Source organism: Danio aesculapii, chromosome 21, assembly GCF_903798145.1.
Source record: "Danio aesculapii chromosome 21, fDanAes4.1, whole genome shotgun sequence".
Taxonomy (NCBI): domain Eukaryota; kingdom Metazoa; phylum Chordata; class Actinopteri; order Cypriniformes; family Danionidae; genus Danio; species Danio aesculapii.
In genome coordinates, this window is record NC_079455.1 from 34,390,217 (window position 1) to 34,416,211 (window position 25,995).

Below are 25,995 nucleotides of genomic sequence, written 5' to 3' on the forward strand. Positions count from 1 at the left end.
ATGCATTTGAGGAAATGCCTTGTTGATGCCAGAGGTCAGAGGAGAATGGCCAGACTGGTTTGAGCTGATTTAAAGGCAACAGTAATATCATGGATGTGCAGCCGACAAATCTGCAGTGATGCTATCATGTCAATATGGACCAAAATCTCTGAGGATTATTTCCAGTACCTTGTTGAATCTACAATATGGCATGAAGGATTAAGGCAGTTCTGAAGGCAAAAGGGGGTCCAACCCGGTACTAGTAAGGTGTACCTAATAAAGTGGCGGGTAAGTGTATGTAAGGGAAACAAACATTAAAATCACAAAAATTATTTTGTGAGTATGTTGAATACAAGGCCAAAATAAATCTATATAATCCTTATTTAATAGATATTTAACAGGAAGGGATTTTGACACCAAAAAAAGACTTTGGTTAAAGAGTTCAACACTTTCAGGAGTTCTTCACTCTGTATTTGTGATATTGAAATCTTGCATCACAGTGTTGAACTGAGCAGCTGTTGTGTGTATCAAGTTTTAATTTACTCGTCAGCATGTGCGTGTTGATGAAGGGAGCAGGGCTGTTTTCTGCCCCCGCTTTGTGAATTTGTATCAGTTAATGCTACGTTAAACTCTGGTAAGGGCAGCTGTCCTTTTGCTTATCGTGACGCTTGCCAAAGTGTCATCATTGCCAAAGAGAAGTTTAACCTCTCAAACAGCCATGACTTCATAGTTTCCTTCTGTTCTATTGCTCTAAATATGTGTCTTAAAGCTACCTCTTCCTTTGTTTTTATAGTGCATTGTTCTGGGACAAAGCTGTGTGCACCTAGCAGAACCCTTAAAAAAACTTGTCAAAAGTTTTATGTAACTATGGATTACACCATGAAAATGATATAGATGTATTCTGTCATGGTAAGTTTGTAAGTCTACCTGTGAAATATTATTAATGTTACTGGGTATTACTGTGCACAAACACTGGATTCCAGAACTTCAATATCGTGTGTGTGTGTGTGTGTGTGTGTGTGTAGATGGATGGATATATAGATGGATACATGCATACATACACACATACATACATATATAAATACGTACATAAATACGTACGTACATACTGTACATAGATGCATAGATACATAGATGGATAGATAGCCAGATGGAGAGACGGATGGATGAATGGATGGATAGACGGATGGATGGATAGATAGATACATAAATGATAGATAGATGGATGGATGGATAGACAGATGGATAGAAAGATAGACAGATGGATGGATAGACGGATAAATAGACTGGATGGATAGATGGATAGACAGATGGATGATAGATCGATGGATGGATGGATAGATAGATGGATGTTTTTAATTGCATATTTAAATTAGCACTAGGCAAAAATTAATCATGATTAATCACAGTCAAAATATAAACGTTTGTTTTGACATAATATGTGTGTACGGTGTATATTTATTATATATAAATAGACAGAAGCATATGTTTATTTGTATTTAGATCTAAAATATAATATGTTTATCATACAAATTATATATACATTTAATTATCTGTGACAAAATTGTTTTGTATAGTTTTGTTTTATGTGTGTGTGTGTATCACATTGACGTGTTTATATAGGATACGATTAATTGTGAGAAATCTCTGCCCAGCTCTAATTTAAATCTATTTTTATTTGCACGTTTATATAGGTGTGTTTGTGTGTGTGTATTATACATTATATTTCTTTATTCATTATTCATCTTTACATATGTATGTAATCATATAATATATCTATATATATATACAGTTGATGTCAGAATTATTAGCCCCCCGTTTATTTTTTTATACGCAATTTCTGTTTAACAGAGAGATTTTTTTTAAATCACATTTCTAAACATAATGGTTTTAATAACTATTTATCTTTGCCATGATGACAGTAAATAATATTTTACTAGATATTTTTATTTTGACCTTAAAATGGTTCATGAACAATTAAAACTGCTTTTATTCTAGCCGAAATAATACAAATCAGAAGAAGAAAAAATATTATCAGACATACTGTGAACATTTTATTGCTCTGTTAAACATCATTTGGGAAATATTTAAAAAGGAAAAAAAATAATTCAAAGGGACGCTAATAATTTTGACTTCAACTCTGTGCATGTGTGTGTGTGTGTATTTATATGCATTTATTTATTTATTTATTTAGTGTTTGTGAGTTTGTAGACTTGTGGAAGTATATTAACAATTTCATTATTTTTATGGTTGATGAAAGTGGTGAATCTAAAATATTTTCAGTGGTAATCAACAACAGGCCACTTATGCTATATAAAAGAAGTCATGTATGTGATATTGGGCGTCGGTGAGAGCTGATGGTCTCCACTCTGAAGAAACACTGCTAATGGAATAAACAATGGCTTCTGTAGCTAATCTGCAGATGTTGGGGAAGAAGTGTCTTCTGTTTGCTCTCTTAGCAATTATTGCTAATTACAGCATCACACTTCTGTGTAAAAGAAAAAGAAACTGTGTAGCTAACAGAAAAGAAATACATGGTACTTTCTAGTGTGGTTCTGATTGAAATCTTTGTGGTTCTGCCATAGCAAAAGCTTAACATTTAAATGAAAATATATCAAAGATCAGTTCTTAAGCAAAAAATCACACACTTGACCACCACATATAAGCTTTTCACTGTCACACAAGGTGATTTTCTAAGGTTTCTTACTATATAGAGGACAAAAGTATTGAGTAGAAAGTGATATCTTGTATTTGATTTATACTGATTTATTAGCACACCAAAGTCAAATTTATGCATATAAAATATATTTTTCCAACAACAAAATTGTGGCTAGTGAAAATGGCGAGTGGCTAGTAATGTTGGAAATCTACAAGCCACAGTGGCCGGTGATCAAAAAAGTTCATGTCAAGGCCTGGTGAAGTTTATTAAACCCAAATATAGGCAGAAATTATCAAGTTCTTGTAAGCTGAGAAGTACAGTGGAGTCAGAATTATTAGTCCCCCAGTTTATTATTTCCCCAATTTCTGCTTTTTCAACACATTTATAAACATAATAGTTTTAATAACTCATTTCTAATAACTGCTTAATTTTGTCTTTGCCATGATGACAGTAAATAATATTTGACTAGATATTTTTCAAGACACTTCTATACAGCCTAAAGTGACATTTAAAGGCTTAACTAGCTTAATTAGGTTAACTAGGCAGGTTAGGGTAATTAGGCAAGTTATTGTGTAATGACGGTTTGTTTTGTAAACTATTGAAATAAAATATAGCTTAAAGGGACTAATAATTTTTATTTATTAAAAAAAAATATTTATATAATTATTTCAATTAACAGCTACTTTTATTCATGCTGAAATAAATCAAAAAAGACTTTCTCCAGAAGAAAAAATATTATCAGACATACTGTGAAAATTTCCTTGCTCTGTTAAACATCATTTGGGAAATATTTTAAAAAAAAAAGAAAATACTATTCAAAGGGGGGCTAATAATTCTGACTTCAACTGTATATGTAGAAGAATGAGGGATTTCCGTAGAGCCCCAGCTTTAAAGTAATCTAAAAATAACCTTTTTAAAGTTAAACGTCTTTGAATTTTGATTTTGTCATGAAGTTGAATCTTTGTAGTTTGTGTTCAGTGTTATTAACGCTCTGGGAGCACAGTCACACACTCCTTGTTCTCGTCACATTGTTTCTACTAGTTTAGCTTTTAAGAAGAGAAGAATAACCAGAATTCATACAGCAGACAAGAGCTTATGACTAATCACATGACAGCCGCTCCATTCTCCACATTTAAGTCTTGTTGAGGATCGGGTAAACATTTCACAAAGTTTTCAAAGTTTACAGAGGTTGCATTTATAAATGATCCAGGTCTCACAGGGCCGTGTGCGTTTTAATTAAAGTGTGGAAAGAGAAACATTTGTTTTGAGAGAAAAAGAAAACGAGTGAGCGGGAGAGAGGTGAAATGGAGGTGAAATCCTTTGAGTTGTGCGCTAATTAAAATTTTAGCAGGATTAAATAACAGCGTGTCGTCTCATTACAACTCTCTGCTCCTTCCAAATATTTTACTTTATTTGACATTTCCCATTCGTAAGACTCTGTTTTACACAGAATTATAAGTCTTACTGTATGTTGCAGAGTATATTTTGAACAATAGCCAAAAATACTGTTAAAGTCAGAATTATTAGCCCCTTCTATATTTTTCCCCAATTTCTGTTTAACGAAGAGATTTTTTTTTCAGCACATTTCTAAACATAACAGTTTTAATAACTCATCTCTAATAACTGATTTATTTTATCTTTGCCATGATGACAGTAAATAATATTTGACTTGATATTTTTCAAGACACTTCTATACAGCTTAAAGTGACATTTAAAGGCTTAACTAGGTTTACTATGTCCAGTGGTGGAAAGAGTACTGAAAAAACATACTTAAGTAAACGTACCATTACTTGCTTAAAAATGTAGAGCAAGTAGATTAAAAGTATCTGTTGTAAATATTACTCAAAGTATGAGTAAAAAGTAGCCCTTTCAAAAGTAGTGAGTAGTAGTGAGTATTACACTGTAAAAAGCTGATGCATTTAGATGTAATTTGTGTAAACGTGTGTGTGTGTGTAAACGTAACATTCTGTAGTGCATTTAGTTATCGCCCAGCAGGCACACAATGTCATAAGACATTAATATTAGGTTAGATTTAGGTTGTGATGTCAGGTCACCAAAATTCAATGTCTAGCCAGTGTCTGAGGACAATGTTATTTTGATCACCACTAGCAACGTCAAATGACGTTGATTTTAGGTTGTGTTGGAAAGTGACCAAAATCCAACATCTTTAATCATATTAAAGTCAAAAACTGACATTTATTCATCAGGTCTGGCAACCAAAATCCAACATCTGATAGACGTTATAGTGGTGACGTCCACACGACATCAAGCATTAACATCATTAGACGTTGATTTTAGGTTGGACGTTGGACATTGACGTCGGCCTGAAGTTGAGTTCTGACGTCAAACTGATTTTCATTTCCAAACAAAATGTAATGTCCCCTCATGTTTGAGGTACAACATCAATTTAGCGTCATGTTGACATCTTGTGCCTGCTGTGTGTTTAAGGCCATTTCAGTCTTCATACAGTAAACACCCTTCATCTTCTCATCAGTGACATGCATCTAAACAGTCTCTGGGTCAATGTGTGTAAAGATTTTGGACATCTTGGACACTTTTAATGCTTCCAAACTGTTTTCTGCAATTATAAATCAGCCATATGCAATTTACCTTGCGATTTGATTGGACAGGAATCACAGGACTGATTTTTCTAAACCCCATATACAAGAAAAAAAAATAAAGTAGTGACTGCAGGTTGATGGAAAGTAAAGGAGTAAAAGTACCGATACAGCACTAAAATGCAAAGGGTGAAATTGGAGGTAAGAGAAATCATGCCATAAAGTTAAATTATGCCATTAAATCAAAATTACTATGTAAAACGTTTAAAATTAAGACGTCAAAGTTATGACTTAACATTGTTTTATGTTGTAATTTTGATTTGAGAAGTCAAAATTATGACTTGTAAAGTGGAAATTACAACATAAAGTCTAAATTATGAACTAGCTGGTCAAAATTATGAGAAAGTCGAAATTTTAATTTGAAACATTCATTATTACAAGAAAAATTAGTCATTGTTATGAGAAAGTTTAATCATAATTTCGACTTTTTATCTCGTAATTTTGACTTGCTAAATCTTAACAATTTTTATTTTACTTTTTATACTGTAATTTTGCCTTTTAAGGCATGATTTTGTTTTTCTTATCTTCTTACTTTTGTGGAATTCAATAGGTAAAGATCATGCTCCATGAAGATATAAATATATAGAAACTCAAGTTTTTATTAGTAATGTGCATTACTCAGTACTTCTTTTAGATATTTTAATGGCAGTTTTCAAAGTATTTTCATTTTTCTCAATGCTCTGATTCCATGTTTTCAAATAGTTGTTTCTCGGCCAAGTATTGTCCTATTTAAACAAACTATATAGTGTCCATATATAGAAAAAAATGGACACTTATGACTGGTTTTGTGGTTCAGGGTCACAATTAATGACACACAAAGTCATAATAATAGTATAAGTCAATATTGGAGTCTGATAAACTGAATTATTGACTGAATTATTAACGTTGACCCTTGTTTCTGGTTGCAGGGAGCCAATAACGTCCCGATAAGGCGAGCCGTAAAGGACACATTTTCCAACCCTCAGTCACCACAGCCTTCGCCCTACAGCTCACCCAAATCCCAGCATAAAGCCAACCAGAGCTTCCTGCCGCCGGGATGGGAAATGAGGATCGCACCCAATGGACGGCCCTTCTTCATCGACCACAACAGCAGAACCACCACATGGGTAAGAAATACTGCTCTAATGATGGACACAAATGATGTCATGTAATGTATACCCCTGTTTTAAAGTTACGCTTCCATATGTTTTCAGAACTTAAAGGTTTTCAGAACTTCAATGATACCTATAAGCTAGTGTGCTCCAAAACGATGACCAAATTTACGTTTGGAAGATATAAAATCGATATAAACATGTAAAGCTTGCAGTTTGTCACTTCTGCCTAAATGGACTTATTTCACGTCACCTCATACTTTAGTTTCTCATCACATCTTGACCAATCAAATGCTCTCTAGTACCTGACATGCCACATTCCCTTCAAGACCCTTCTCAGTTGCTTTTCATTTGATGTGCTTGAGCTCAACCTCTCTCACTGGCAGAGCTGTGGTAAAACAAAACTCTATTGGCTGTTTTTTTTAAAGGGGAGGAGCTACTCTATATCCCACCCTCTTCTTGTTTTTTAGCTGAGATTGTCAAACATTGAAATAAAAATGCACATTCCAAAGCACTTCGTGACACTTTTATGAATCAGAAATCTATCCCAGCTGACGCTATAAACTATATAGGGAATTCTATTACTGAAAAGGATCGTTCACCTTAAAACGAGCATTTTGCCTTTTTTCTTTTACTGATCCTCCACAAAAGAAGATATTTTGAAGAATGTTGGATACCGGCAGCCATTGACTTCCATATGACAAAAACTACAATGGAAGACAATGACTATCAGTTTACAACATTCCTAAAGTAAAGTAAAAGTAAAGTTGAATAAAAAAAAGTGTAAGGTAAGTGTTGGAATATCTAGTCGATTCCTAGCGTGTTCAATAAAAAAAAGCCAGGAAGAGGGTTTTCTTCAATGTCAAATATATTAGTAATTTATCAGATACAAATGAATAATTCGAGGACAGAGCTCTGGGTTACGTTACCCCAATGCAATACAAGAATTACATTCAGGAGGTTCGTAACTAACTTATATTTCCCTCCTGACTCCAGCATATATACACAACTGATATTAACAGGTGGAGTTTTGGTGTAACGTCACTTATCAGTCATTCTGCAGTCCTTTGGCCGTTGTACCCAAACAAACTTCCTCTTTCTGCAACCCTTCTCTGCATACCAGAACTGAACAGTTAAGTTCATCTTCAATATATTTCACAACTTCTTCCAGCATCCAGTTCCTTGTGACATGTCTAGACTTCTTATTAGACAGCAGTCTGGAGCAAGGCCTCTCACACTATATGTATTCTTATTCTGCACTTTCCCTCTTGTCAGCAGTTTCTTCTAAGAAGTATGCAACACAGTAAGAAAGAAGACGTATGCTTGGTTGATATATTATCATACAAAAGAAAAACATTGATTAATCTGTTGTTAGTCTAAACATATTGTCTATTAAAAAATAAAGACACAAAAGTAATAAAAATACATTCATTTTTCTCCACATGTTTAATGTTAATTTAATATAATTAATCATTCTATAAGATAATTGTTTAACTTTGGATAGAAATTTGGTCATGGAGACTCAAACATGACAGATATCTGGATATTTATGAATTAAATTGAAAAATAGCATCTGTTGATGTAAAGAATATCATTTTTTATGTTATTGGTCTCTTTATGAACATTTTGAAGCATCAATGCTCTGGGTGAAGAAACCTTTAGTTGTAGGACTGACGTCTCTCAGATTTGATTTGTTAGATGTATATATTAAACATAATTTGTGTTCTGAAGATGTATCAAAAGTGCTCTATATTTTGTGTGGCTGGAGCAAAGCAGCTCTTTATGTTTCAGAACTGAGCTACGGCGTTTCATTTGCTGACATAACTATGGTTTATGCGCAGCTGTGATCTCTGCTATTATCTATTTATATCCCATTAAGCATTTGTTTACTACGATACAAATACCATCCACAGTTTGACCTGTAATTTCTCTGCTCGGGTTTTTTCTAAAAACAATCAGAGAGCATCAACCTGCTGCTGAAGTGTTGTATTGTATTATTGTATTGTTTTGTATTGTGTTATATTATTCTAACTAAAAGAACTAATTCAAATATTATATTATATTATGTTATGTTATATTATATAATTTTATATTATATTGTTTTATATTTTTATATTATATTATTTCATATTATATTTTATATTTTATTTTATATTATATATTATGCTATATTTATATTAAATTATTTTGCATTCTATTCTATTCTATTTTACATTATAGTATTTTATTTTATATTATGTCATTATATTATAATATTTTATATTATATTACATTACATTACATTATATTAGATACCTGGTCAAGACAACATTTGTCCTTTTGATTTCAATTTGAGATGCTGATTTTCTTTACCTGCATTAAGATTCATGAACGGTATTTGAGAAGCCCAGTCTTTCACAGATTCACACACACAGACACGGTCTTGCTCACAATTGCACACTTCAGTGGTCCGTAACTGGAGGGAGGCCCTGACTGTGTGTGTGTGCGTGTGTGTGTGAGAAACACTCAGAGTCAGTGCACCACCTGCTGTCTGACAGAGGAACTGCAACTTCTCTCCAATGGCCTCATTTCTACAGCACAGACGCACTTTTTTCCATTTCTGTCTCAAATCCGTTGCGTTCTCCTTAGAGGTTGTTTAATTCAAAAGTTACGTTATTTTCCACTTCTTGCTTGATTGAAAATAGTACATTGCGATTGTACAAATCACAATAGTTTTTGCTATTTCTGCAAAGAATTTTGGTAAAAATCTGCAGATTTATGCAGAATGATTTTGGGAGAATCATAACTAAAACCTCAAAATATGAAATAAAAAGTAATACCTTTTTAACTTTTATTTAATGTTTAAAATGCTAATCCAATTAGATTCACTTTATTTGGTAAACAAAGCAAGTCTCTCATATATCTACTACTTGTGAATGAACGTCGCCTCGTGGTTCCATCCCTAAGAGGGAAGAAATCACTTTCCCAAACTCTCGCATTCAATCTGCCCAGTTGGTGGAATGAACTCCCTAACTACATCAGAACAGCAGAGTCACTTGCTGTCTTCAAGAAACGACTAAAAACTCAACTATTTAGTCTCCACTTTCCTTCCTAATCTGTAACTGCCTCTCTGGCTATACCACTAACTGTACTCTCTCAAAAAAAAAAACTTACATTACTAATGCTTTGCTTCTTAGGCTTTACACACCTGAAACTTGCCTACAGCACTTGTTCACTGCTGCTCTTATAGTTGTGTGAATTGCTTCCTTGTCCTCATTTGTAAGTGGCTTTGGATAAAAGCGTCTGCTAAATGACTAAATGTAAATGTGAAAGACAGAAAATTTAACTGTACAAACTGCACTGTACATAACTCAGATGAACATTTTCATATTAGTCAATAATTATACTGAAATTAATAAAAAAACTGAATAAATTTAGATTTACACACATTGACTCAAGTAAATAAACAGAATTAATTATGGACTAAAAATCTGCAGAATTCTGCGCGCGCAGATTCCGTTTGGGTCTACTGATGGGTAAACTTGTTGACAACTTTGAAGTTAGCTTGACGGCCACATTGACAGCATGCTGCTAGCTTGTTTCTTGAATGTTAGGATTTTGTTAGTCTCAGTTAGCATGTTGCTAACATTTTAGCATGAATCGGCATGTTATTGCAAGATTTAACATTTATAATATGCTACTAGCCTGTTTTAAGTTAGAATCCTTTGAAAGCGTTAGAAAAAGTTATCATATTGCTAGCTTGTCTTTAGCATGAACTAGCACATTGCTAGTTCTGTATGTTTTTAACATGAGTTACCATGTGGCCAGTATGTGGCTTAGTATCGTGAATAAGCATGTTTTTAAATTGAATTTAAATGTTTCTGTAATGAATTAGCAAGTTGCTAACATGTTTTTAAGCATGAATCTGTATGTTGTTGGCAATATTAACCATTTATAATATGCTACTAGCATGTTTTAAGAATGAATTTGTTGAAAATATTAGGAAAAGTTATTGCTAACTTTTGTCTTAAATGAATTAGCACGTTGTTAGCTCTGTTGTTTCTAACATGAATTAGCATGTGGCCAGATGTGTCTACTGTGTATAAGAATGTTTCTAAATTAAAATTGAATGTTATGTTGCTAACACGTTTCTATCATGTTCAGTATATTGTTAGGAAAGTCTTTAACATGAATTAGCACATCGCTAATATGGTTCTAACATGTAGTAGCATGTGACTAGTATCTGTTGTGAATAAGCATGCTTTTAAAAATAACATATTGTGATTATAGCATGTTGCTAGCATGCAATAGCCCTTTGTTAGCATGTTCTAAGCTAGTTGGTAGAGTTAGAGATAGAAAACTAGGTAGATGAAGGTTGGTTTAGGTTGAATGCTGTGTGAGATCGTTTGAATCTGTGTGAGAATGTTTGAATGTTTTCACCCCCTTAATGCAGGTCAAATACACTTTTCCACGCTCATTTTGTTCATTTTAGTAAAGTAGGTTGAATAAAAGCTCAAACTAGAACTTCAGATTAGCCCGAAAGCTTGATGTGTGTTTAGTGGTTGTAGTTTTGTCAAGCCAAATTACTTTTACATAATCTCCTCACAGAGACACGAAAGAAGCACAATTATTCCATTATTACTTCCTTTTTGTCAGAAGAGCTGCGTTTTTGTGGCGGACATTATATGCAAGTTACTGCTAAATGAGGAAAAAAAACCTTCTGGGAAAAATCTGAGTGTGTATCTCTTTGTTCCTGTGTTTTCAGGAGGATCCCCGCTTGAAGTATCCCGTTCACATGAGGACAAAAGCGTCTCTAGACCCGGGCGACCTCGGTCCACTTCCTGTGAGTATGAAAAGAGCAATATTACCCACAATCTACAGCGCTTTCTACAGCCTCATCTGACATGTATCCTTGTTTGTGGCACGATCATGAAAGCCGCAGTCATATCACTCGAGGATCACCAAACTAATTCAATCTGCAATGCAAAAAAAAAAAAAACAGGATTAAGTCAGACAATTGGAGTGGAAAACAGCCATGACTAATGACACGGCATTTATTGGGATGTCTTTGTTGATAATACAGCGTGCTCAAGCTGATAGTGATGTATCATTGATGCACAGAACAATGCTACAATAATCTGATAGTGGATTTACTCATCTGTTTACCAATAATGCTATGTAATCAAGAATTTGAAAGATTTCCTCTCTGATAAGCAGTGGATATGAGCCAAAAATCCACTTTAGAAAGTATATGCAATCTTTGCCAGTTGGCTGGTAACTTTGAGGAGCTACAACATAACATTCACAATAACAGTGATGTGCAAAATTTAAATCAGGCATGCAAAACTTAAATCAAACAATAAATTTATTTGTAGTTTATCTTTATTTTTAAAATACATTTTTATTTTCATGTTTCACAAACTTGTGTTTTTATGTTTTTATGCATTATTTATTTTTATTAAATTATTTTTAGATCGTTTTTATGATTTTATTGATTAAAAAATAAATAATTCAATTGATGTAGTGGCAAGATATTTTATTGAAATTTAAAAGTACATTTTGTAATATTACAGTACATTTTAATACATTAATATTAAAATATTTTACGAGTAAATATGTATTTTAATGAGACTGAAATCTCACATTAGTGAGGCTATTGATGTTTGTAAAATATATTTTAACACATTAAAATCAAAAGTAATGTTATAATGTATTATGATCCTGCATAATATATGACTTAATATATGAAAAAAAGCCCAAAAAATGTGTATAATTTGCTAAACGTTATTAGTCTTCGATCAGGGTTATTATCTTTAACTAAAACAAAAAAATATTTAAAAAAAATCATTACTTAATATACGCTACCTGACAAAAGTCTTGTCGTCGATCCCAGTTGTAAAAGCAACAAATAATAACTTGACTTCTAGTTGATCAATTGGAAAAGTGGAAGATGGGAGATTTTTCTGATGAATCATCTGTTGAACTGCATCCCAATCATCACAAATACTGCAGAAGACCTATTGGAACCTGCATGGACCTAAGATTCTCAAAGAAATTAGTCAAGTTTGGTGAAGGAAAAATCATGGTTTGGGATAACATTCAGTATGAGGGCATTTGAGAAATCTGCAGAGTGTATAGCAACATCAACAGCCTGAGGTATCAACATTTGTGCTGCCTATTACATTACAAACCACAGGAGAGGGCAAATTTTTCAGCAGGATAGCGCTCCTCATACTTTAGCCTCCACATCAAAGTTTCTGAAAGCAAAGAAGCTCAAGGTGCTCCAGGATTGGTCAGCCCAGTCACCAGACATTAACATTATTGAGCATGTGTGGGGTAAGATGATAGAGGAGGCATTGAAGATGAATCTCGAGTGTTGAGTCCTGCAAAAACGATTTCTTTGCTATTCCAGATGACTTTATTAAGTTATTTAAGTCATTGCAGAGATGTATGGATGCAGTCCTTCAAGCTCATGGAAGTCATACACATTATTTCTTTTTCTACTGCACCATGACTTTATATTCTATACTGTACATTATTTCTGTTAAGACTTTTGTCTAAGCAAAGCCAGACCTTACTGTCATAATGAAATAATTCAAATCAAGGCATGATCATATTTTATTTTGGTAAAATAAGTGCAATCTACAGGCCTTTGCCTTTTATATAAGCCACTTCTGCTACCAAATGATCAGCTAATCAAGCTAATTTTTGCAGTTATATAGGGATATCTGTATATTGTTGGCTAGTGAGCACTTTATTTTTTATTATCATTATTTTTAGGTGTGTCTGAAATAAGTTTGTTTCTTGACTTATCTTTCTGTAAGCAAGAGTTGATGCAACGTGCATCTTGAATGATGATATTGTGAAGCAATATTTAAGTTTTTTTTCACCTAGGAGAGACGCTTACAGTAGATGCTGGCGTTTGATAATCACACCTTCTCTTCTCAGGTTTTCAGAAGGATTTTGTGCTAGCAACTAACCAGCAAACAGGCTCTGTTTTTATGCAACACTAAATTAAAACGGCATACATATCAAATGAAAGTACATTAATATATGCAAAGTCTGGTGTAAAACATTGATTTTTGTATCAAATTCTTATCCAGTATCTAAGGATATGGGTTTTTTCACTTTTTTAATTTTTATATTTGTTGTGTATTTTCTGTTTAGCTTAAATGTAATTTAATTAAAAATACAATAAATGTTGTTGGCGATACTAAATAAATAGACATGTTGATTTAATTTCTGTAATTTTATTATAATTATTATATTTATTTTTGTTGAATGTAATATTTAGAATTAGTTAAACTCTAATATATCATATTAGTGATATATTGGTGATTATTTTTTGATACCTAAAAATTGTAAACATTTTTATTTATTCTTGCTTTATTTCAATTATTATAAACAAACATATTTCTTATTTTTATTCTTTTTAAATTATAAACATTTACACATTTCTGTATGTTTATCAGTTATTTTAAACCTTAAATAAGTGAATGAATCTAGTTCTGTCTCACGAGCTGCTGGTGTGTGTGTGTGATTTTTCTCTGGTCTTTCGGTGGCGTGGGGGACGTGGTGCGCTCTGCACTGATGCTGTATGTGGCAGAATCTTCCAGAGGAGGTCGGTCCTCTCTCTGCCTGCGTGTTCACCTGCCTGCCCACCAGCCTGACCCTCTCCACCTTCATCATCCTCATGGCTGGCATGAATGACTCTCTCTCTGTTTCCTTCTGTTTTACTCCCGCTTACACTCTTTTTAGTCGTTTTTGTCAGTCTGCTGTTCGACTTTTCTTTTTTTGCTCTGTTTTTGTCACTCCTTCCATCACTGAGTTCAACATTGGCTGCCCACTTTCCAGCAGACTTGGCTCCAGAAGTGCCAGAATTTTCTCCATAGGGATCCTGGCAAATTCTTTAGTTAAGGTTTTAAGCTGTAAACTAAACCAACAGTAGCAATATTAGCATTTTTATTTTATTTGTTATTTCTCAACTGATATGTAGAATTACAATAGAAATAATAATGATTAAAAATAGATGATTTCACTTTCAAAAATGCACAAATTATGGAATATTTGAAACTGTGAAGATGATATGACAAACTCAAAAGTTTTTGGATTTTATATTTCTTTTCTATAAATACAGAAAAATATTGCTACTGCAAAATATTGTTACAAACCAAACATATAATTTTTGTTATGCAATATAAATGGCATGAGTTAAATTGTACTAGAAGGAGTGTATAGCTGATAAATTTGCAATGAAATAGTATCTGGTTGCAACCCACCTGATAAAATATAATTCCAGAACTCTTGACACAGATTTTACTGTCATTGCTAAGCTTACTAACCATACACAGCAAGCATATTTTTTATCCAAACATAAACATTGAGCTTTTAATAAAAAATCTAATAGACGTATAAAAATAGTCCAAAAATAGACTAGTCATCAAATAGACAGGAATGAATAACATCACATGTGAAGTCTGTCTAAATAGCCTATTATTCTCTTTTTGGGCTCTTGTTAGATGTCTATTAGATTTTCACTGACAGCCCAAATTTAGCGTTTAATTTAACTTGCGTTTAGATGTCTGTGAGACGTCTTTTAGATGTCTATGAGATTTACTTTTAGATGTCTATGAAGACATCCATTGAGATGTCTTTTAGATGTCTATGAAGATGTCGCTTTTAGATGTCTATGAGATATTCTTTTTAGATGTCTATGAAGATGTCCCTTTTAGATGTCTATGAGATGTTCTTTTTAGATGTCTATGAGACGTCCTTTTTAAATATCTATGAGTTCTCTTTTAGCTGTCTATGAAGATGTCCCTTTTAGATGTCTATGAGACGTCCTTTTTAGATGTCTATGAGATGTTATTTTTAGATGTCTATGAGACGTCCTTTTTAGATGTCTATGAGACGTCCTTTTTAGATGTCAGTGAAGACGTCCCTTTTACATGTCTGTGACGTCTATGATGAAGTCCCTTTTACATGTCTGTGAGACGTTCCTTTTATATGTCTGTGAAGACGTCATTTTAGATGTATTTTAGATGTCTATGAGATGTCTTTTAGATGTCTATGACGACGTCCCTTTTATGTCTATGAGATGTTCCTTTTAGATGTCTGTGAAGACGTCCTTTTAGATGTCTGTGAAGACGTTCCTTTTAAATGTCTGTGAAGACGTCCTTTTAGATGTCTGTGAAGACGTCCTTTTAGATGTCTGTGAAGACGTCCTTTTAGATGTCTGTGAAGACGTTCCTTTTAAATGTCTGTGAAGACGTTCCTTTTAAATGTCTGTGAAGACGTCCTTTTAGATGTCTGTGAAGACGTCCTTTTAGATGTCTGTGAAGACGTCCTTTTAGATGTCTGTGAAGACGTCCTTTTAGATGTCTGTGAAGACGTCCTTTTAGATGTCTGTGAAGACGTCCTTTTAGATGTCTGTGAAGACGTCCTTTTAGATGTCTGTGAAGACGTCCTTTTAGATGTCTGTGAAGACGTCCTTTTAGATGTCTGTGAAGACGTCCTTTTAGATGTCTGTGAAGACGTCCTTTTAGATGTCTGTGAAGACGTCCTTTTAGATGTCTGTGAAGACGTCCTTTTAGATGTCTGTGAAGACGTCCTTTTAGATGTCTGTGAAGACGTCCTTTTAGATGTCTGTGAAGACGTCCTTTTTAGATGTCTGTGAAGACGTCCCTTTTAGATGTCTGTGAAGACGTCCCTTTTAGATGTCTGTGAAGACGTCCCTTTTAGATGTCTGTGAAGACGTCCCTTTTAGATGTCTGTGAAGACGTCCCTTTTAGATGTCTGTGAAGACGTCCCTTTTAGATGTCTGTGAAGACGTCCCTTTTAGATGTCTGTGAAGACGTCCCTTTTAGATGTCTGTGAAGACGTCCCTTTTAGATGTCTGTGAAGACGTCCCTTTTAGATGTCTGTAAAGACGTCCCTTTTAGATGTCTGTAAAGACGTCCCTTTTAGATGTCTGTAAAGACGTCCCTTTTAGATGTCTGTAAAGACGTCCCTTTTAGATGTCTGTAAAGACGTCCCTTTTAGATGTCTGTAAAGACGTCCCTTTTAGATGTCTGTAAAGACGTCCCTTTTAGATGTCTGTAAAGACGTCCCTTTTAGATGTCTGTAAAGACGTCCCTTTTAGATGTCTGTAAAGACGTCCCTTTTAGATGTCTGTAAAGACGTCCCTTTTAGATGTCTGTAAAGACGTCCCTTTTAGATGTCTGTAAAGACGTCCCTTTTAGATGTCTGTAAAGACGTCCCTTTTAGATGTCTGTGAAGACGTCTATGACGACGTCCCTTTTACATGTCTGTGAAGACGTCTATGACGACGTCCCTTTTACATGTCTGTGAAGACGTCCCTTTTAGATGTCTGTGAAGACGTCCCTTTTAGATGTCTGTGAAGACGTCTATGACGACGTCCCTTTTACATGTCTGTGAAGACGTCCCTTTTAGATGTCTGTGACGTCTATGACGACGTCCCTTTTACATGTCTATGAGACGTTCCTTTTATATGTCTGTGAAGACGTCCTTTTAGATGTATTTTAGATGTCTATGAGATGTCTTTTAGATGTCTATGACATCCCTTTTATGTCTATGAGATGTTATTTTTAGATGTCTGTGAAGACGTCCCTTTTTGATGTCTATGAGACTTCCCTTTTACATGTCTATGAAGACATCCTTTTAAATGTCGATGAGACATGCTTTTAGATGTCAATGAGACGTCCTTTTCGATGTTTATGAGACATCCCTTTTAGATGTCTATAAGACGTCCCTTTTACATGTCTATGAGACGTCCTTTTTAGATGTCTATGAGACGTCCCTTTTAGATGTCTATGAGACGTTCCTTCAATCAGATGTCTATATAAAATTTCTTGGTGGGTAACCTGGACATTTTGGTATTTTAATATGGTATTTTAACATCCAGAACTCTCTTTTTGACCTGTATTTGTCCATTTTACTTTAATTTGATCAGTCCTCCTCCATCTTTCCCTCTTTACGTTTCTCTCTGCACGTTTGTGTCGCTCATCATTTCCTCTGCATTTTTCACCCCTGTGCTTCATTCGACGCCAGTTTTGGCTGATGCCCATTCAGCACGAGAGCCATGGTGTCTTCAGTGCTGGCTCACAGTCTCTAAGTCATGAACGAAGGTCTTGTTCCCTCTCCGGATCCCGTGTGTGGGTCGTCAAACAGCTTCCCTTGGTGTCGTGGGTTATGAATTGATGTGTATCCCTGGCTGTGATTCATGTCAGGCCTGGCAGTTGCCTGTGATGTTGTTATCGACGTGGGTTTGCAGGGCTCCGAAAAAGAGCGAGTGTGTGTTTGTCAGAGCGAGAGTGAATTGACAAGATCTTTTCTGCATGTCAGTGGATCCCTGTTGTGGAAGCTCTCCCACATTGAACTGAGGACTCTTCATATCTTTCTGTTCCTTCCTCCCGTCATTTTATTCGTTGAGAGTTGTTGTGTTGATGTTGCAGTGGTGTGTCAGGTCCGCTGGACTGGTGTTAATGTCTCTCTTTCTCAATCTCCACAGCCTGGGTGGGAGGAACGAGTGCATGCAGATGGAAGAACCTTTTACATCGACCACAGTAAGGATGGACATTTTTTTTGAAACGATAAGCAAAATGCATATGTTTCTGAGTTTATAGCTCAACTTTTCAAATGATTAACTTAGAGTTCTGCGTGTGAATCTCAAAGTTCCAAGTTTGTTTCTCAAAGTTCTCGAAATTGAATCTCACAATTCCATGTTTATGCTGTATCTCAGTTCCAATTTAAATGTCAAAGTTCCTGATTTTTTTCACAATTTTAAGTTTGAATTTTGGAGTTATGAGTTCATCTCACAGTTTAAATTTTATATCTAGCAATTCCAGGTTTATACTGTATCTCGCAATTCCAAGTTTGAATCTTGGAGTTAAACAGTTTCAACTTCATAATTAACAATTTCCAATTTGAATCTTGCTATTCTTGGTTTATATCTTATGCTGTGTTTACACCAGACGCTGCACGTGCGAATAAATTGTGTTATTTGTGTGTAAATGAACGCGTGAACATTTTGAGTTGACTTGCTTCATTCGTGTGTAAATTCCCTTTGTTTGCGCGTCAAATTCACTTCAAAATAAGAGATTCTGTCTGCTCGGTCACTCTAGCTTAGTTGCTAAATGGCTAACATGGATTCTATTGAGATAGTATCTGTGCTGTATGTGTTTAGGAAGGCTAAAAAAACAGCATAGATTCATTCGCCACCATTTCTGAGTCCACTAGATCTTTTCAGAGGTGCACCCAGCTCTTTGAGTTCATCAACTCCTCCAGAAACTATACCTGAATGATAGAGGCTTTCAGTGGTGCTTCCGACTGAGCCCAGCCCAGTTTGATGAACTGTTGTCTGGTGTCTACAAGAGGATTTCCCCTCAGAACACCAACAACAGGCACTACATCGTAGTCCCTCTTCTACAAGAGCAAGCTCATGATTGGTTAACGCGGTGTGAATGTCCGCAGAAATTCAGATTTTCCAACTCGAGCGATTCGAACGGCCAAAACACTTAACTCACTCCACTTTATTTGCACGATTCGCATTATTTGTGCCGCCTCATTCATGCGTATCGCGCTGCAGGATGTCTATTCGCCTCTTTGCATTGACTTAACATGTAAATCACTCACGCTTGAGGTTTCATCCGCATCTGGTGTGAATGCAGCATCAGAGTTGCCTGTTTTAAGGCGTACAATTCCAAATTTGAATCTCACAGTTATGAGTTTATATCCTGCGTTTCTGAGTTTCTATCTCAGAATTCCAAATTTGAATGTCAAAGGTTTTATTTTACAGTTCTGAGATTGAATCTCTCAGTTCCATGTTTAATATCTAAATATCTTATATCTATATGAATATTTTATCCATTTCCTAAATTAGCAATTAAACAAATGGATATATTTATTAAAATAATATTTTAGTCACCAAACATCATTAGAAATAGAAAGCCACGTGAATATGAGGAGAACATGCAAACTCTACACAGAAATGCCAACTGACCCAGCAGAGACTTAAACCAGCGACCTTCTTGCTGTGAGGCGAGTGATAACCACTGAGCCACCATGTCGCCTTGTATAATTCATATTAGCTCTTAAATATACTATTAAATCTTCCTGGCTTATGTTGTATGCAAACATTAAAGTAATTTGCATACATATGAGCTCTCACGTTCCTATTTAGTGTCTGTACTGTAACTGTATTCTGTTCAGTCTGATCAATAGGTATTTAGATGTTTAAAGTAACAAGAGTTGTTAGATCGTTTTACCCCTGCCCTCAGTGTTCGTCTCTGTCACAGGTGTGTTCACACACTGCTGAATCTGCTGCTGCGATCGATACACACCTGTTCTGTTTGTCAGCTCCACACATTCACAATTGACCTCTAGTGCTTGTCAGATTCAACAACGTACACAGAGCTTTCTGTTGAAGCACCACTCTGTACTTTTGTTTAAAATAAGCACATACATGCAGTCACAGTCCGAATTATTAGCCCTCCTAACTTATTAGCCCCCTGTATATTTTTCCCCCAATTTCTGTTTAACAGAAAGAAGATTTTTTTCAACATATAGCTTATGGAGGCTAATATTATTGATCTTAAAAAATTTAAAACAGCTTTTATTCTAGCCAAAATAAAACCATTTTCTCCAGAAGAAAAAATATTATAGGAAATACTGTGAAAAATTCCTTGCTGTTAAACATCATTTGGCAAGTAATTGAAAGTCACGGGAGGGCTAATAATTTTGACTTCAACTGTATATGGGCTAATAAAATTCCTCTTCTCCCTCTCAGACAACAAAAAAACGCAGTGGGAAGACCCTCGTCTCCAGAGTCCTGCCATAACTGGACCCGTAAGTGTTTTTCTTCTTTTTCTGTTTGCAGTCACAATCTCTCTTTCTGTACCAGTGAAAAATATGTAGAAAAAATAAATAGATAGATTTTGCTTCCTATTAAATGTAGCTGAGAAAAAAATAATAAACTACTTGAATTAAAATTAGCTTGTGAAATGTCTATTTTAATATAATAATATAGTACATTTGTAGTTTTTGCATATTTTTGTAAAAACCGTTTTGTAAACCATTTTTAACCCAATATTTTATTTATTTATTTCTTTTTTAAAACCATTTTTCCTATGCTAGGCAGACGGGAGATAGTTAAAAACTGGAAACCTTCCAGTAGACCTCCGATTTTCGAGTGGATCGCAGAGTTAGGACGAGTTGCTGCTTATGTAAAACTCTCCTATAGTTTACATGGAATAATTGAAATTTATTTTGATAAATGGGGAAAATTTCTAAATTTCCGCAACCCACAATGTTAGCAAACATGTAATGAGACAAAATAATAATTAAGGTTATGATATTAGCAACCCCCACCCCACCCTTTTTTCTTTTTTTAATTTCTCTTTTTTTTTCTTGTATGTGTTCTGGTTTGGTTTACTTTTGCAATTGATATGATGTTATTTATTTATTGACTTTGTTTATTGCTCTGCTTTTATGTTAATGCTCTGTATTTGATATTCATCTGCATTATTTGAAATAAGAAAAACCAATAAAAAGTTCAAATCATAAAACCATTTTTGCTGAATTACGGTTACAGAAGTGATTCTATAATTTAGAGATGATTTTTGTTAGAAATTTTTTTTATTTGGACAAAAAAATAGCTCGAAAAAAATAAATGGATAGTTTTCGCTTACTATTATATTTAGCTGAGAAAAAAAAATTAAATTAAATAAACAATTAAATTAAATTAATTCAATTAAAATTAGCTTGTGAAATGTGTATTGTATTTTTACAATATAGTAAATTTGTAATTTTTGCATTATTTTTAAACCATTTTTTCTGAATTCCCCAAAAGTTGTAGAGATGATTTTTATTTGAAATGTTTTTTTTGGGGCAAAAATTATATAGAACAAAAATAAATAGCCAAGTTTTGCTTTGAAATGTATTTTTACAATAATAATATAGTAAATTCATAGTTTTTGCATTTTCAAACCTTTTTTCTGAATTACGATTGCGAAAGTGATGCCATCTTCTTTTATTAATTTTTTTAAGACATTAAATGACAAAATACCTCATTTTTAGTTGGTTTTATTTTTATGGTTCTCTTGTTTTAATCAGGGATGTGATTTTTCCATATAAATAAGGATTTCCGTATTTTCTGAGCGCAATGGGCGACCCCTGTAATTTGAGAAGAAATTTGAAAGGGGCAGAGTGATCGGGAATTAAAATGGTGGCTGGGGGCATGGTTGGTGGGTGATCTTGAAGTGGGGGGGGGGTTTATGGGGGGTAGTTTTTCTGTAAAGAAAGAAAAAAAAGGGCAGTAGTTTATTTATTGCATTGGAATAAAGAGTCTAATAAATTACAGGAAAAATTACATTCTGTGGAAACAAGAAAACTATCTGAGTTAGTGGCGCCATCTAGCGGCGGTGTGGCTCTGTCCCAGCATCAAGGGACTGTACAAAGTATAAACCTTTTGAATATTACATTTATTTTGTCCTCAGCTGATCACATGCCTGCTTTTTTTCAGTGTGCTTTTTGTTTATTTTGCTTGTCCCCTGATATGTTTAAAGTATTGATTGTTTATCTCTCTGTCTTCTGCTAGGCGGTGCCGTATTCGAGAGAATTCAAGCAGAAATACGACTACTTCAGGAAGAAGTTAAAGAAACCGGTAAGAAACAGTGACACAGTGAGCTCGTTCTGTCACAAACTGTATTCCTAGACACACTAATTTATTCTGCGTCAGATCCTTGTCGAGGAGCGAAGAGCATTTTTGTTTTTTTTCAGTGGGGTGTTAAGTTGTTCTTCACACCACAGAAATGCAGCACTGTGATTGATTCAGGCATTGGCATTAAGCTGTTAGAGAGCTTCAGGTTATTATTTAGTCATTTTGAATATTTGATGATGTTCTCTTTGTGTCCCGCCTGCAGGCAGATATCCCCAACCGCTTTGAGATGAAGCTGCACAGGAATAACATCTTCGAAGAGTCCTACAGACGAATCATGTCCCTCAAGAGACCTGACAGCCTGAAGGCCCGTCTGTGGATTGAGTTCGAGTCAGAGAAGGGTCTGGATTATGGTGGTGTGGCCCGAGAATGGTTCTTCCTGCTCTCCAAGGAGATGTTCAACCCTTATTATGGGCTGTTCGAGTACTCGGCCACGTAAGTGTCTGCATGTTTGTGTTGTCGAGTTTCAGTTTTATTCAGCAATTGTTGGAACTCTCCGCCTTCACTAGTATCCCTTGAAGGTGCTGCATGTAAGTTTTTGACTCTCCTAAATCATAGAAATACCATAATATTTGGAGATATTTAAGAAACATGCTAAGTGAACATTCTTTCACTTTTCAAAACAATGCTGAAGTCAGGTATTCTTCTTTGAAAATGTGTGTTACGTGCAGGAAAGTCTGTCTTTGCTTTGGTCTCTATAACCCGCCCACTGTCAGTTTACCCAATTGTATTTCAGCACAGAGGTTACCTTGGTGGAAAACCTCCATATTTCATTTCAGTCTTGAAGGCTGATTTAATGTATAATCTAGACTTCTGCAGGACACTAGCAGCCTATGAAATGAGATGCAGATTCAGAGTTCTAAAAATCCACATTATGTGTTTTTTAATTAGCAAGTAATATAAATATTAAAATGTAAACATTAGAGGAGTAGTATAAATTATAACATCATGTCCTAACAACACGCAACGCGGCAAGATGCCAGCGACAAACTATTTGACTGTTTGCACCAGATGCAACACGACAGAAACATTTAAATACAGCCATTCAGAAGCACAGAATATATGTGCACTCACTGCACCACAACAAAATGGTAGTTCAACCACTAGGTGTCAATCTTACATTTAAGTGTTCATTCCAGAGGATTTACTATCCATCATCCATCCATTTTTGTACCCTTTCATTCACCTCTCCATTCATCAATTTATTTTGTACACTTTCATTCATCTCTTCATCTATCCATTTGTTTTTGTATCCTTTCATTTAACTCTCCGTCTATCCATCCATATATCCATTCGTTTATTTTTTGTACCTTTTCATCTATCTATCTATCTATCTATCTATCTATCTATCTATCTATCTATCTATCTATCTATCTATCTATCTATCTATCTATCTATCTATCTATCTATCTGTCTGTCTGTCTGTCTGTCTGTCTGTCTGTCTGTCTGTCATTCTGTCTGTCTGTCTCTAACTGTTTCCCTTTCTCTGCCATCGTCTCCATCCATTTTTCTCTGTCTGTCATTCTCCCTGCTGTGTTTTTCATTTTTTCTCGGTGTTGTTCTAAAAGAGTAAGAGCACTGACAGTGTTTGAGATCTGCTCTGTTATCTTGTTAAATCTCCCCCGCTGACACTCATTATTGGCCAGAGCAGTGCCAGCAGCAGCAGCAGCAGCATCATTCATTCATTTACCGTCTCTCTTCTGTCTGTGCGCAGAGATAACTACACCCTTCAGATCAATCCCAACTCTGGCCTGTGTAATGAAGATCACCTCTCATACTTCAAGTTCATTGGTCGAGTGGCCGGCATGGCTGTTTATCACGGCAAACTCTTGGATGGTATGTTTTCATTTATATCAGCAGTCTATTTTTGAGTAGCATTATGTTATTAGCTTATGTTTTTAATTTTTTGAGTTCTAATGTTTATGTTTTATGTGTGTTTATTCAGGTTTCTTCATTCGACCGTTTTATAAGATGATGCTGGGCAAACAGATCACACTGAATGACATGGAGTCAGTGGTGCGTTAACACACACATACACTAATTTAAACAAACACTCATTGTTAAAGCAATGTTAAAGGAAAAATAGGCTCATTTTGCAAGTCACTTAGAGTCTAACAGTTGAGTTTTACCATTTTATCTACATTTTTAGTGGATCTCTAGGTTCGATGAGAACACTTGTAGCTTAGCTTAGCATAGATTATTGAATCGGATTAGACCGTTAGCATCTTACTTGACAATTTCAAAAAAGAAAATCTTTTTATTTAAAGCTTGACTCTTCTGTAGTTACATCATGTACTTAGACTGATGGTAAAGCTGCTATTTATTAGGTCAATATGAATAGGAACTATACTGTCATTCTCCCGTAATAATCAAATAGCTAACCAATACGCAGTGACTGAAAACAGCTTGGTAACAGTGCTGATTAATATCATTGCCTACAGAATAGTCAAGCTTCAAATGGGAAAATTTGAGATCATGAATGAGATGCTTGTGGTCTAATCCAATTTAATGATCTATGCTAAGCTAAGCTAAAATTGCTCCCGCCATACCCAATGGTAGACTTAATGGATTCAAAAATGAGAAATCTTGACTGTTTAACTTGGGGGAGTTGTAAAATGAGTCTATTTCCAAATTATTTCTTCAAGACAGACCTAACACTGTATTAACGCCATAAAAAAACTTTTATGAAATGTTTAAATGTTTCTATTAGGATGACTTAATGCTTGTTATTTTCTGATTTGTGATCACCATGTAGGACAGCGAATACTACAACTCTCTGAAGTGGATTCTGGAAAACGATCCCACAGAACTAGACTTACGGTTCTGTATTGACGAGGATAACTTTGGACAGGTAATAATAATATAATGTTGCTAAATAGACAGTTGTGGCCAAATGTGATGTGTGGACTACGTAAAACTAATTTATTCATAAGTACCACATAGTTGTGCTTAAGGAGTGTGAAACATTTATATGTACTCCAAGTACATTTGTATAATTTGTATTATTACAAGAAATCATTATTAACGTCTGCTACTATTGAAATATACTATTGTGTCCTGATTTCTCACCGTGGGAATATAGGAAGGACAGTACAAACATCAAAACATATAAACAGTTATTTTTCTTGCTAACAAGTAAAAAGACAGTCAAACATAGGTTAACAGAGGCCGAATGTGTCAGCGTTGTTTTAATTAAGCATATTTAATTGGTAGCATATTTACAGCAAAAATTAGCTCATTTAATATTTAACCCTTTAAATCACCGTTTGTTCACACAAAGCTGCATTATATTCCATCTACTAAAGGCTAAGTAGATTACACTTTTGCATGATCTTTTTATAACAGTCTAAATATAATTACCTTATTTTAATATATTTTTCATTTTCATTGGATTGTTTATGTGCAGAACTGTCATTGTCTTAATGTATTTTACAAAATTGCCCTTTTTATTTATTTTATAATTATTATTTTATTACTATTATTATTATTTATTTATTTTAGCATGTGTTTATATTTTTACGGTTCTGTCGGGATAGGGTGGGTGTTCTTTGGTTGGTATTTGGTTACTAATACAGTATATATGTATCACATTTTTTCTTAAAGTTTTGAAACAATAAAAGTATTATTTTAAATAATTACCTTGAATAAAATGTATCTCTTACACACATACTCAGTTTACACATAATAAACAAACTGATAGCCTTATCAACACTCCCATGTAAATATAACTTAATAATTTTAGTTCTTTTTGTGCTCAAAAGCATGTGAAAATGTGATGCAAAATTACAGATTTTACATAAAGTTTTGATATCTAAGCTTTGCCTAATAACAATAATTGCATGTTTTTTTAAGCTGAAATGACTCTGAGGATAAACATTGTTTGTCCTGAAGGGCCTGCAATGAATTCGTTTTTACCTAGTATTAAGTAGGTTA

At 34.5% G+C, this 25,995-nt stretch overlaps 1 protein-coding gene across 12 annotated transcripts in view; it reads left to right on the forward strand.

Annotated features, from left to right (window-relative positions):
• Nucleotides 1-25,995, forward strand: part of nedd4l (NEDD4 like E3 ubiquitin protein ligase) — a 160,998-nt gene that overhangs the window by 125,424 nt on the left and 9,579 nt on the right. For all 12 annotated transcript variants that reach the window (XM_056447082.1, XM_056447083.1, XM_056447084.1 and 9 more), the window contains 9 exons: nt 6,165-6,362; nt 11,092-11,169; nt 17,857-17,911; nt 20,134-20,192; nt 21,943-22,008; nt 22,268-22,497; nt 23,777-23,898; nt 24,008-24,078; nt 24,818-24,913. In XM_056447082.1, the coding sequence (XP_056303057.1) occupies nt 6,165-6,362; nt 11,092-11,169; nt 17,857-17,911; nt 20,134-20,192; nt 21,943-22,008; nt 22,268-22,497; nt 23,777-23,898; nt 24,008-24,078; nt 24,818-24,913 (975 nt within the window). The remainder of the gene's footprint in view (nt 1-6,164; nt 6,363-11,091; nt 11,170-17,856; nt 17,912-20,133; nt 20,193-21,942; nt 22,009-22,267; nt 22,498-23,776; nt 23,899-24,007; nt 24,079-24,817; nt 24,914-25,995) is intronic.